Source organism: Varanus komodoensis, unplaced genomic scaffold (genome assembly GCF_004798865.1).
Source record: "Varanus komodoensis strain SLA01 unplaced genomic scaffold, ASM479886v1 scaffold4, whole genome shotgun sequence".
Lineage (NCBI taxonomy): Eukaryota > Metazoa > Chordata > Lepidosauria > Squamata > Varanidae > Varanus > Varanus komodoensis.
The window spans coordinates 53,430,664-53,445,053 of NW_025335941.1; the positions used below are offsets into that span (position 1 = coordinate 53,430,664).

The 14,390-nt window shown below is 44.2% G+C and overlaps 1 protein-coding gene across 1 annotated transcript in view; it reads left to right on the top strand.

Moving 5' to 3' along the window:
• TRPC6 (transient receptor potential cation channel subfamily C member 6) overlaps window positions 1-10,533 on the top strand; it is a 97,494-nt gene extending 86,961 nt beyond the window's left edge. Inside the window, exons 10-12 of the mRNA XM_044442598.1 lie at window positions 7,414-7,497; window positions 8,026-8,101; window positions 10,145-10,533. Coding sequence (XP_044298533.1) covers window positions 7,414-7,497; window positions 8,026-8,101; window positions 10,145-10,296 — 312 coding nt within the window. The 3' untranslated portion in view covers window positions 10,297-10,533. The remainder of the gene's footprint in view (window positions 1-7,413; window positions 7,498-8,025; window positions 8,102-10,144) is intronic.
• The last annotated feature ends 3,857 nt before the right edge of the window (window positions 10,534-14,390 follow it).

Consider the following 14,390-nt stretch of genomic DNA (forward strand, 5'->3'; position numbering starts at 1 on the left):
TCCTTGGAAAGGCATTTCAGAGTGGAAGCACTTCCACAGCGAATGCCCTCTCTTCTATAGAGGCGAGCATATGTGGAGAAAACCCTGCTCTGAATGGCTTAATGCGCAGTATGCGAGGAAGCCCTCCCAGGTCCTTGGGCCCCAAGCTAACCAGCAACCTTTAACTGGGCGCGATAGAGAAAAGGAGTCTGTGTAATTCCTTAAAGAATTGATGTAGCACAGCTGCATCGTGTCAAGCCAGTCAGAATTATCCACAATTTGAAGCTTCTGAGCTCTTTTCAGGGGCCACCCCCACAGATTGGCAAGTCATGTACACAGTGGCAAACTATAAGAAGGTGTGGCCGGAGCATGGGCAATAAGAGGGTTGTGACAGTGATGTTGTCAGTGTTCTTGTGGAACAAATGGGGTGACATAAAGATTGGAAGGGAAGCACATACTAGAAAAATAACGGCAACTGCTCCTTGCCTGTTGGTTTTCCCCCTTTGCAGTAAAAAGTTAAAGCAAACTGGCAGGAATATGTATGTGTTTATATTAAGAGCTCAGCTTGAACCATTTTCTATCTTCATAAAGAATATTTATCAGCTATTTTAACTGGTTGATTTGCTTTTGGTTATTTCTTACCTGTCACCGAGAAAGGCACAATGAAGTACAAGGCCGCTCATATTATGCTTCATATCAGCCTCCTCGTATCAGGTGAGGGAATGAAAAGCTGTTTGGAAACTGAGCATAGCCTGCCACCAAGTGCTGAAATAGCACCATGCGGCTTCCTTTGGCTCCCGAGATTGCTGTTCCACTGGCTTACTCATTTGCAGCAAATGAGCAAAGTCTACTCACATTAGCAGTGTGGCATGAGAAGAGGCAACAACCAGAATGTTTTCCAGGATTAGACAAACACAGGGAGAGTTTTCTCCCTGAAAGCAGTGTTGCAAAGGTCTCCAGGCATTCTTTGGCATGTTGGATTCTTTTTCATTTTGAACTGCCTACTCAGTGGAATGAGCAAGAACTCCATAATTTTATTTCCATTACACTAGAGGCAACCAACCTTGCTTTTTGGAGACTTGGGCTCAGTTTGTGGATTATGGAAGGGACATGTTTCTGTTATGCTGAATTAGCTTCCCTTGCCACCCAGATAATGAATATTAGGAAGCTACAAAGAAAACTTGTGACAGCTCCAGTTTCTGAGGGGGTTGGTGGACTTGGGCAGGATGCTATCCACATGTCCCTCCATGATTCTTGAGTGCACGCTCCTCTTCCTTCTACCAGCTGCTTCTGCCCTCTTGTTTCCCTGTCATTCTGGGTCCAATCAGCAAAGGACTTGCCTTTCTCCTTGCTCCCATGGTCAGAGAGGCTGGTGTGCAGGCAGCAATAAGGAGGTGGAGAAGCAGCAGGGTAGGTGGCTCCAGCAATTAGCGCTGGGCCCATTTCTGAGGCAGGGGCCCCGGAGATGCCCCACCATTCCTACTGGCAACGCTGCCACTCCTGCCATGCTGGAAATGAGCTGTTACACACAATGGTCTCTGAACATATGGACAATTCCGAAGACTGAATTCACTCACACTTGATTCTGACTGGGGCCAGCAGGTGCAAGCAAAAGAAGAGCATGCTTGGAAAACGGCCTTCATCCGGAAAAAGAAAAAGAAATATTGCCAGCACGAATTATAATCCCCCAAATCTCTTCTCTGCTGGCTGATAACTTCAGTGGCAGTTTGCTTTCTTTTGCTTCCTCCCTTTGTCTCTTCCATTTCTCTTTGAAAGGAGCAGTGGGAATGTTCTCTTGCCCTCTTTTCATGCTGCAACAACCCTGTGAGGTGGCTTAGGCTGACAGTAACAGGCTGAAAGTCACCCAGGGAGATTCATGGCCAAGTGGGGACTAGAACCTGGATCTCCCAGGCCCCCAGTTCAGCATTTGGCCACCACATCACACTGGCCCTCAGCACCCCTGACAGATAGCGACGGATCTTAAATACATCCAGCAAAGGAGATTCCACAATCTCACAATTTCACTCTGTCCCATTATCAAGCATTTCTTAGTCTACCATGCCTTTTTCTAGTAAGCTTTCCTTCTCCAGGCAAACCACAACCATCCCTTTCAGGCTTTCCTTACGGGACTTTCCTTACAGACCATTCATTCAAAGCTTTTATAGACCATCCCATTACTAGCATCTCGGGATGGTTTACAACAAGCACAGATAAAAATGGCACGGGATCCCTGTGGCCCCCCTTTTCTAGAAATGCGCCAGTTTTGCCATTGTTATAAAGTTGTGCCTAGAATTATCCGTGCCATCCATTATCATGCCATGCATAATTTTATACTCCTTGATCATGACCCTATTTTTAATTTCAGAATTTAAAAGTCATTCCGAGCATTCTATATAATACTGCCGACCTCAACACCCCCATGCTTCAACCGAAGGATTTTGAACAAGCACTCCAGTGCAAAATAGCAGAATTAGAATTCATCACCAATTTCTATTCCATTCATTTTGGCCTTAATTTGGAGCTCTGGGTGTCTTTCCTACTACAGGTATTAAACCGGAATGACCTGATGATGAGGATTGACTGATTGATAAAAAATACAGTGACATTTTAAAAAGAAAATACTCATAGCGGATAGCATCATAACATCAAAACACATAGAATGCTAATATATGCATTAGATCAAATTAATAATCTATTCCTTAAAATCAAGGTGAAAACAGAAGCACAGCAAGTAATAGCAAAACACATGAGATACAATTTCACTTCCAGCAAAGCAAAAGAAGGTTTTTATCCAGTCATAGAGGTCATGGTTGTTAGAGATAAATCTCGCTTTGAAGTCAGTTCACAGTCCAGGCACAACCCCAGAAAATGATGTTTCCTGCATCCCAGCAAGTCTTAAATCAGCCACTATCCAGACATTCTTCCACGTGTTCAGGCATAGATTGTGTTTCTCTGCTGCCCAATAGTTGCAAAGTTCAGAAAATAAGGTTATGATGCTAAAATACAAATATTGCCAAACCATAAAATACAAATATTAAAAACCTGTGAAATACAAATATTAAAATCCACAGTGCATTGCTCCATATGTCACAATATGCCACTCTGAGATCAAAGCATAAAGGGAATGTCATTCGAATGCTGATCCATGACGGTGCTGATAGACAATCAGTCTCTGCAAGGCTTGCTTGAGCTTGTTTCCAGCTTTCTTCCCCTGCCCACTTCTTGCTAATATCCTGGGGCTTTTGCAGCAAAACGCCTATTCCCCTGCTGTGATTAGATTATTTTCCCACCTCCAACTTTCTTGCCTGACAAAGCTCTTGCATATGCCATAACTTCAGAGTGGAGTAGGAACTTGTCATACCTGTTAGGATAAAGTGGCTGATGGCTTTATTTTCTTTCTTTAGCACTGAAAAATAGCTTCCTTGGTTGTTCCTTGAGGCCTGTTCCTTCTTCAGGCCCAGCTTTGCATGTATGTGTGATTGACCTCCCTCTGGTTCAGCGTGTGCACCCTCAATTTGGGACCACAGTGATGCGGGGGATTTACACTGTCTTACCCTCCTCCCTTTACTCGGGACTCCCTCGGGACTGCCACTGTGCTGCTGGGCTGGTTGATCGAAAGGTTGCCAGTTCGAATCTGCACAATGGGGTGAGTTCCCGTTGCTCCGTCCCAGCTCCTGCCAACCTTGCAGTTCGAAAGCATGCAAGTGCAAGTAGAGAAAAAGGTACCCCTTCGGTGGGCAGGTAACAGTGTTCCGTGCACTTCGGTGTTTAGTCATGTCGGCCACATGACCACGGAGACTGTCTGCAGACAAATGCTGGCTTCCTTGGCTAGGAAACTGAGATGAGCACCACCCCCTAGGGTCAGGCAGGACTGAACGTAATGTCGAGGGGAAACCTTTACCTTTACTTACCCTCCTCCCAAATTAAATCCCTCTACTGTTTTCATGCTGAGACCTCACCCTGCAAAAAGAGAAAAAGCTTAACCCCCTCCTTAACCATTTCTCATGGTGGGGAAGGATTCTGCATGAAAAAGAAGGGTGGAAGCTTAAAGCCCCTTAAAGCTTAAACCTGTGGCCCCAAACTGGGGCACAAGTGCTCACCCAGAGATAAGCCAATAATGCAAATAAGCACAGAAGTGCTAACTCAACTCACAAGGGGATAAAGTATGTTGTCAAATCGACTGTTTAGTTGGAGAAGGAGCGATGGAGGGCACTCAGTGGAATGGGCGGGTTTTTCACCCTGGGAGTCCTTTCAAAGAAGCCACACAGAACTGGGTTTGGACTTCACAGCAATCCGGTAACAAGCCAGGAGTTCTCAAGGTGCCTTCTTCTAGAAAAATAAGGCACCCTGCAGAGATTTCACCGTGTTGAAAACATCAAGACACATCGCTATGGGAGATCACAAACATGAGGTTTTTAAATATAGCAAAGCCAGGAGAGTAAAGAAGAGTTCATCTGGCCTTGAAAAAAATACGATAGAAGTGCCAGGCAAGCCCATCTGGGAAGGGTGTTCCAAAACTGGGGTGCCACCACCAGAAGGATCCTGCCTCTAGGAGCCACATGCCTCAATTGTTCTCTAACTGCTTTAGGGTCTGGGTACTTACAAACAGGAGGAGGTGAACCTTCAGGTAACCTGACCAGTGCAGCTGATGCAGCACCAGCATAATCTGACCATGTCATCTTCTCTCCATTAACAGTCCGGTTGCTCTATTTTGGATGACTTCTAGTTTCCAGACTATTTTTCAAGGCAGCCCCACATCTTAGAGGTGGCAGTAATCCAGCTGAAGGTTACCAGAGCATGTGCAGCTGTAGCAAAGCTCTCCTAGTTCAAGTAGAGCTACTGATGTTCTACCAAACCAAGTTGGGTGGGTGGGTGGGTAGGGGGGGACATGGAGGTCACCTGTTCCTCCAGGAACACTGCTGGAGAAGGAGCACCGCCAAAGTAGCCCGACCTTTTAGGGCACAGATGGGAAACTCAGGTCCAGCACTGATCCATTTCCTAGAATTCCTCAGGCCACTTTCCATGGGGCAAGCCTCACTTTCCATGATATCTGGCACCATGGAAAAAGGGCTGCTTGCTTCCAAGTTTCAGCAGCAAGTTCCTTTGGTGTGCTCAAAATGTCCCATTTAGCTTCCTCAGAAACTGTCTCCAGAGGGCTAATGCTGCCCTTTCTGAAAAGAACAAACCCAATTTAGGAAGGGACTATACCCTGCAGTGGGACTGCAGGTGGTGCAGTGGTTTAAACCGCTGTGCTGCTGGGCCTGTTGATCGAAAGGTCGCCAGTTCGAATCTGCACAACAGGATGAGTTCCCGTTGCTCCGCCCCAGCTCCTGCCAACCTTGCAGTTCAAAAGCATGCAAATGCAAGTAGGTAAAAAGGTACCACCGGTGGGCAGGTAACAGTGTTCCGTGCACTTCAGTGTTTAGTCATGCCGGCCACATGACCACGGAGACTGTCTGCAGACAAACGCTGGCTCCCTCGGCCAAGAAATGGAGATGAGCCCCCTAGAGACAGGCATGCCTGGACTTAATGTCAAGGGGAAACCTATACCCTGCAGTATATCTTTATATGGATGGACTCATATTGGTAATATTTTACATGTTGACTTCCATTCTGATTATATTACCCTCTTTTCATCTCATACGCATTTGGATTCTATATAGAAATGTCACAATCCTACCCACCCCTATTACCATTTCATGTAGTGGCTGTTTGGTTCACAGTTCCTATTAATGAACTCCTGTTCCCAACTCTGAGATGGATCAATTCCACAAAGAAAACCACAGCCTTGAGTTTTCAAGAGCTGAACAGGGCTGTGAAGGACAGGCCATCTTGGAGGGTACACCTTCATAGGGTTGCCATAACTTGGAGGTAACTTGGTGACACACAACAACCCCTGTGCATTTTCTGTTCCACTACCTGAAGACTGGGCTTGTGCACCTGAGCCACTGAGCTTTACGCCATAAAAGGACATACCACAAGAATATCTGTTTGCTCTCAAGGCATTGCAGCACTCATGGTACTTTTGGTGGCTGCCTGGACTCCCACAATAGGATGAGTGGGGAGGTGTAGAGCCACGGAGAGCATGCTAGCTAACATTCCTAGCAGGCATTATTCCCTTGTAAGAACAGGAAGTCCTTTTCTACGGCAGCAGATATTCCCTTCCTATTCCAGCCCTAAGTCTCTACAAGTGGGACTTGCCACAAATTGCTGCAATGCACAAGGCTTCTGGCTATTTCAGTCCATTTCTGTACCCTCCCCACCTTCAGTTTTCTTTGTCCCCCTCCCCACAGGAAGTCAACATTCTGGACCGCTGGGTGTTTTCTTTGGGATTTTTGTACTTCTACAATCCTTGTTGTTGTTGTTAGCCGCGAAGTCTTGTCCAACCCATCGCGAATCCATGGACAACATTCCTCCAGGCCCTCCTGTCCTTCACCATCTCCCGGAGTCCACTTAAGCTCACACCCACTGCTTCAGTGACTCCATCTAGCCACCTCATCCTCTGCCGTCCCCTTATTTTGCCGTCAGTTGTTCCCAGCATTAGGCTCTTCTCCAGGGAGTTGTTCCTTCTCTTTAGGTGGCCAAAATATTTGAGTTTCATCTTCAGGATCTGGCCTTCTAAAGAGCAGGCAGGGTTGATCTCCTCTAGGACTGACCGGTTTGATCGCCTGGTGGTCCAAGGGACTTGCAGGAGTCTCCTCCAGCACCACAATTCAAAGGCCTCCTTTGGCATTCAGCCTTCCTTATGGTCCAGCTTTCACAGCTGTACATTGCAACTGGGAAAACCATAGCCTTGACTATATGCACTTTTGTTGTCAGGGTGATGTCTCTGCTTTTTAGTTTGTTGTCTAGATTTGCCATAGCTTTCCTCCCCAGGAGCAAGCGTCTTTTAATTTCTTGGCTGCAGTCCCCATCTGCGGTGATCTTGGAGCCCAGGAAAATAAAATCTGTCGCTACCTCCATTTCTTCCCCATCTATTTGCCAGGAAGTGAGAGGACCAGATCTTCCCTTAGCCAAATGATACCTCCCTCTGCTGCAGTTCTGGCTACATAAGCAACAGTGTTCATATTTTAAACCTTTGACACAAAGGGAATAATGTATAAAGTAACCTACTGGAATATATGGGGAGGAAAGTACAAAAAGAGGAAGAAGATGGATTTACCTAAGAATCTTCATTGAGAACCAGTGTTGCCGAATGGTTAGAGTACTGGACTGGGACTCAGGTGACTTGTAGTCCTCATCCAGCCATAAATTTCACTGGGTGGCTTTGGGCCAGTCGCAGACTAACTTACCTTACAGGGTTGTTTTGAGACTAAATGGAGAGACGGACCTTGTTAACTGCCTTGGGTTTCTTTCGAGAGGCAGAAAGATGGAGTATAAATGTAATGTGACAACAGTAATTGTAATAACTTTTCTTTGCTTGCTATTTTTCAGATAAGTCAAAGAAAACAATCAAGTATCAGAAGCAGAGATGACTTCAACTTAAACAGCTTAAGCAATCCACAAAGGAAATATCAGGTAAGATTTAGATTCTAACAGAGCAGAACTGTAATAAAACTGGAAAGCAAATGAAAACAAGATTGTTCAGAAGCCAAGACAATAAACTTCAGTCATATGGCCATTGGCCAGACTTTCTTCTGTCACAATTATAGAGCGATTCAAGCAGTTTCAGATGTGTCAAGATCCCCCATGCCTCCTTCAATATGTGATGCGAACCACAGAGAAGATGGGAGGATTTTGTTTGGGAAAACAGAATGGAGAAATGACTCCACCGGTCTCGATCCAGCTGGGGCCCCATCATGTCTGCTGACAAATTTAAAATAAAATAATGGGTGAATCTCTGTATCACGCCTACTTTAGCTGTAAGACTGCTGACCTAAATATGCCAGAATTTGTAATTTGTAAAATATGAAGTTGTGTATATATGCATTTGCAATCTTATGCATATTTATTTGGGGGTAAGCCCTATTGATCTGCTAAGCAAATTTGGCATGTTCAAGATGCATAGCTCAAAACTAGAAAGACTGCTTTGTTTCCTTTTCCTAGAAAATTATGAAACGTCTTATTAAACGATATGTATTGAAAGCTCAAGTGGACAAGGAGAGTGATGAAGTCAATGAAGGTGAGTTTTCAAAACGGATGTAATTTACATTTTGGCAACCAGAACTCAGGCAGTAGATGAGCTTAAAAAAGGATCTTCCCCCACCCCCCTTAAAACAGGTTTAAATTACATCTTTATTACATTTATTTTAATTTCTAGCACATTCTAGAATAGCAGCTCAGAGCTCTGGGAGAGTTTCTGCATGAGATATTTCTCATATGCTCCTCATTCCATAGATAGCCTTATGACCCAGTTTTGCTTCTGTGTCTAAATAGCACTTTTGGTGAGCCTTTTTACAGCAGGGAAATGCAGCTTTTCAAGTTAAATAAAACCTGATTTCTTCTTGTGTATTCATGCTATTCCACTGAACCACATTGCCACCTACAGGTTATGTCGTGGAAAAGGACTTGCCTGTCATGCAATGTTTGGATCTCAGCTTGAAAATCAAAAGTAGACAGTGGATTAAACAGTTTTGTGCAGAAAAACTCTTGGATTATAAAATTTTTAAAACAACATTTAATCTGGGACTTAAAATTAATAGAAGTCCAGACATAATGATGGCAGGATCCTGCCACTTTCTATAAAGTAAGGGAGATAATTAAAATACACCGGGATGAGCAGAAGGAGTAACTGAGCCCTTGGTGAAACTGCCTTTTTAAGAAGCTCTTTTGCCCTACTAGGAAGGACAAGTTCAGCTGCCTCTCCTCACATATATTTTTCTATGCATTTTATTTAATATTTATATGCATTTCAGTATATTTCTGAGTCCATAACTCTATCACAAGATTTTGGGAAGTGGGAAAACTGAAGGATAATTGCATTTAAATCCACATATTAGTCTGGCAAGTAGGTTAGTTCACTTAAAATTGAAGACCAAACAAAACAAACAAAATCCATAAACATCCCTAGAGTAGAGAGTCAGACTGGGATTTGGGAGATGCTGGTTACAATCCTTTTCCAACCATGAAGTTTGTGGAGGTGACCTTAGACTCCAAACTCCCCTGTGAAGAATGGTTGCAGCAACTGAGATTGTTTAACTAAGAAAACAGGTAAAGAAGGGAAGAGTCGCTTAAAATAATACATACTGTGGAGAGAGTAGAGAACATTTTTCTTCCTCTCCTGAAATACTAGAACCCAAAGGGGTCATCCCATGAAGCTGACTGGTGGGAGATTCAGGACAGAGAAATGGATGTGCTTCTTCACACAACACATAGTTAAACTCTGGTATTTACTGGCATTGGAAGAACTGATGGTCACCCGTTTGGACAGCTTTAAAGGGGTATTGGACAAATGCCTGGAGCAGGAGGCCATCCGTGGACACTAGCTGGCTGGCTAGGTTCTGCCTTTGTTATCCAAGGTGGCAGGCCTGCATGTTCCAGTTGCTGAGGGGCTTGGGCAGGTGGAATTCTTGTCCACATCCTGCTTGAGGGACCCTGTGGGAGATGGGTTGCCACCATGTGAACCTTCTGCTGGACTGGATGGATCTGATCCTGCATAACTTTTCTTATGTACTTAACTTTCAGCCCAAACTACCTCACTGGGTTGTTATGTATGCCACCTTGAGCTTCTGGGAAGAAAGGTGGGATTTCAATTAAATAAACTAAGGCTTCAATCCTAGGCAAGTTTAGATGGAAAAAAACCCTTGTAAACTAAACTTGCATTGAATTGCACCGTAAACAACACAAGGAACAGAGTCCAAATCATTTTTGAGGAAAATGGAGTGAGCTTGTAGAACGAGTAGTAATAGGAGAGGTGAAGTACACAACAAGAGAACCCAAACCTGAGATTTGGTTTTAAAGGGTAACATACAACATATCTGACGTTTATGACATGCTGGAAGGCTGTTTCGGGACAGTGGCTGCCTGGTCATTCCATATAAATCCATCAAGCCAGGAAAGGCATGCATAATTTTGCAGGACATAATCTACCGCCTTTGCATAAATTCAAAAAGAATATGATAATAATGGCAGCAATAACAGTAACAAGCAATAATGTGTGTTAGCTCTGAAAGCCATGAACAGGTTTCTCCTGTTCTTCTTGTAAGTTCTTGATCTTCTCTTACAGGTGAGCTGAAAGAAATTAAACAGGACATCTCAAGTCTCCGCTATGAGCTCCTTGAAGAAAAATCACAGAACACAGAAGACCTGGCAGAACTCATCAGGAAACTTGGAGAGAAGCTGTGTATTGAGCCAAAACAGGAACAAAGTAACAGATAACATGAACTTCTTTCTGAAAAGAAAAGAACTCTTTTAAGCTGGCAGTACAAGGAAAGCCATATCCATCTTATCTTTCTTCTTCTCCAAACATAATTGACACTTTTACAGTGGATACAGAAGGAGACACATCTTGAACTGATCTTTTTTTGATTTGCAATTGGGGAAACCAGCATCTGAACAGAGTTATTGAATCCTGTCCACTGAGGAACACTTCGAGCATTTTTAATAATCTTAAAATAAAAAAGAGCAAAATATGGTTTGAGAAACTGCACAATTAAAATATATAAATGCTGGTTTAATTGCTGATCCCAGGAAGCTCTTGCTTCCTCTTTGTTATTTGCATTCACACAGATGTGCACACAGGAACACATCCCTTACACTCATACGCATTTTTACCAAGCAGAATGGTCTTTGGACATCTTTGAGGGTGTATCTACAATCCCCACCTGTACTCATTTAACTGCCCGTGGCTTTTTCCTCCAAAGGATCCTAGGTGAAGTTGCTAAAATCTCTAGTCCTCCTTCTACAGTCTCTAGTATTCCTTGCAGAAAGGGCTACACCAATTTGAATCTGTAGCATGGATATGCTCTGTAGCAGAGGTCACAACCTTCTCACAGAAAGTGGTATTTCATTGCCAGGTTGGACAGAACACCTCTTTATTCTGACACATGTTTAGAACTTTGGTTTGGTATATTCAGGTGTATGATAGAAGGATGGATGGATGAATGGATGGACAGATGAACAGACACTCTTATGTTTAGGAACAAATGCCTGGAACCAGGTGCTTAGGTTGGTATCCTGATCCAAGAGCAATGTCTGTCTTCCATCCCTCCTAGCTCTTGTTAGTTGCTGACCAAAGGGCAGCCGTACATTCTGGCATCTTGCTTGTATGTACGTGTGTATGCATGTTATGTTCATTTCCATGTAAGAGCTAGTACAGCCAACTTTCCATGGGTCACTGCCCAGCAGGTGATAGTTGTTGGATTCAACCTATGGAAAATTTGACACCACCCTTCATCCAAATGGATTCTAGCATATGTACAAAATATTTAAAAATCTAAATCACATTGACAATACTGTTCACAAAATACTATTTTAAAAATCTTCATATGAACAGTAAAGCTGTACTGGAAACAGTACAGCTAATTAAAAGACCTGGCCAATTAAAATGTCTTGACCTGGGACTATATAGCCTTGTGCCTACAGTTTGGAAAGACTGCTTTAGTATTTTGGAAAGAGGAGGACCATCTCACCAGATGTCTGTCAAAGTCCTGCTTGTCCCTTGGCAAGACTGCGGTTCTCCAGCGTGGGACTTTCTGAGGGGTTGTTTCATCATTTGTGCAGGTTTCAGGAATGGAAGTCAAGGCAGTTCCCCTCACTTTCACCTACTCCTTTTCCCCCTCATGAATGAGCCCAATGTGCAGACTTCAGTTTAGATCAAGAGTACACAGAAGGTAGATCTCCAGGAATTATGGACTTCAGCTTTCAAGAGGCCCTACTGGCATGGGCACTGATCAGGTATGCTGGGAGTTGAAGTCCAAAACATCTGGAGATCTGCTTTCTACCCATCCTGGTTAGATTGAATTAGGTCTCAAACTCATGCATATTTAGGCAGAGAGGAATCCTGCAGCTTCCAGCATTCCCTTGCTGCCCTTGGCGACAAGGGAATGCTGGGAGTTGTAGGACTCTTTTTTGCCTGAACATGCATCGGAATGACTACACCTTTATACTCCTCACCAATCATAATGACCCTTTGAACAACCAGCACATGGGTCAACATGGAATCAGGTGCATCATTTTTTCCCTCATGGAGGAAGTACCAAGTACTCGGGACCCACTGGAGAACAGCAGACTACTTAAGTCCCCTCAAAAGACATTCAGGTTTCTTATTTGAGGTCTCCACCATCCCCCACTGTAACATTGCAGCCTTTCCTTCAACACGGGGGGCCATTCACAGAAGGTGGGAATCAGCGGAACCGTGCACATGAGGACAGCAGAACTCTGAGGCACTTTTCAGTCGTTCCCAGAGTACAATAAAGGAAGCTGTACAATGTTCTGCCATGCAACTGTTTACAGGGTATGTGCAATTGTCCCCCTCCATCTTGTAAGACTAAGTACCAACAAGCTCGCATGAATCTTTGGGAAAATCACAGTTCTCTGAGGAAAAGGGGTTACCTGCTTGGGGTTTCCCTCCTGGGGCACTTCCTTCGATCAAGACTTTCCCATTTGGAACACATTCTTTGTGGAGTATTCCATAATATATGTTGTTGTAATTTTCCCCTTTGATGTTGCTGCTGCAATGTGCCATCCAGTCACCTCTGACTTACGGCAACTCTTCGAAGGAGCACCCTCCACACCGGCCTGCTCACAACAGCCTTGCCTTGCTCTTGTACACGCAAGGCTGTGTCTTCCTTTATGGAATGGATCCATCTCACAGCGGCTCTTCCTCATCTCTTTCTGCCTTTGACTTTCCCCAGCATAATTGCCCTCCCCCACCCCATGCTGGAGGTTTAAGCAACAGCTCTCCAAGAAAGGGAGCAGTTTATATTCATACATACGACCTAATGCATCCTAAGGTAATGTTTACATCAGTGTGGTCATTTCTTACATGACTTTACATCACATTATATGGTCAAGTTAATTGTGTTTCTGCAGCAGATCAATGTACTTAGTGTCATATTGTGTTTGGTAATTCCTGAACAAACAACACATTTGAAGAGCTTGCTTTGTATAAACAGCTCTCCAAAGTTTCAACAGAGCATCTGGAAAGAAGAAAATAAAAATCCCTGGCTGGCTATTTTATCCTTAAGATGCAAGCAAAACCTGAGCAAAGGCGATACCATGTTAATTATACCTTTACATTTAATATGCACAGAAACAAAAGCAAATAGCTGTTAGAAAGGGGCTGGTGAAGGTTAGAATCACAGCAGCCGGGGAAGAAGCATTTAACCCTTTCTTTACCTGCTATGATCCTCTAGAACTGCTGTTCTCATTGGCAGGAAATCCTCCACCCCTACAGAAGCCTTTTTTTCAGGACTGTAGGGGGAGGATCAGGTCAAATTACTCCTCCTTGCCTGTTGAAATCCTGATAATCCCACAACAGTTGCAGTTTGCATTTTTAAAGTTTGTGTGTTAAATGCAAATATACATTCAATGTTGGTTTGGCCCACAGCCTGGAAGACAACTTTGCATGTTGAGGAAATGGTTGCTTTTAGCCCACACACAGATGTGTACACACACACATGCACACCATCTATGAACTGTGTTTAAAGGTTGTAAGATAAAAGCATCCACTAGGGCAGTGGGGAGCAGGGGTTGTGAGCTGGTGGCTGTAATTGTAATCAAGTTCACCATGTCTAGGAGTGTCAGTCATGAAACATTTGGCAATTAAGCCGTGTTTGGCATCAGCCGTAGCTATACAGTCAGGGTCAGCACGTGGCATACCTGGTGGACTGGTCCACAGATTTTTCTATAAGCCTAGCTCAGTGAATTCAGAAGATATAGGTGCTTAAAGCTTACGTGAGCAAGTTGTAGGCTGGAGCATCAAGAGGGCCACAACCCCCATCATCCATCACCACTGTCTATGCCGCCTTGAGCTGATGGAAGCTGGAAAGCAAAACAGCTAGAGGGTGATTTACTTCCCATGTGTAAAAGAAAGCCTTAAAAATAAATGGAAATCTAGGACACAGCTTAGATTAATCATATTTTGCAAAATTAATAAAAGTAAGGTGCTAAAGCTGATGTGCCACCTGGCTGTCCTTAACAACTTGTCTTGGATTAGTGGTCCCGCCATCTTTGCTCCCCCAAGGAAATCTGGGAAAGCTGCCCCTCCATCATGCTGCTTTTCTGGCTTTTGGTCAGAATCTTGAAGGATGCTTTTCATGTGTAGGGGGCAGGAATCTGGCAGAGAAACAAGTCAAGCAGCAGAGCAGTGTGTAGTCCCTGGCCCTGTTCACCAGAGGTGACTGGTCCAGCCAGGGGTCTGTGTGAGCTGAAAGTGTGCACTGCACATGCACAGAAGCCTGGGACCTCCTGCAGCTTGCAGGGATTCCATGGCGGTTGCTTTCTGGTTTCTCGGGAAGCAGAGCGAAGTG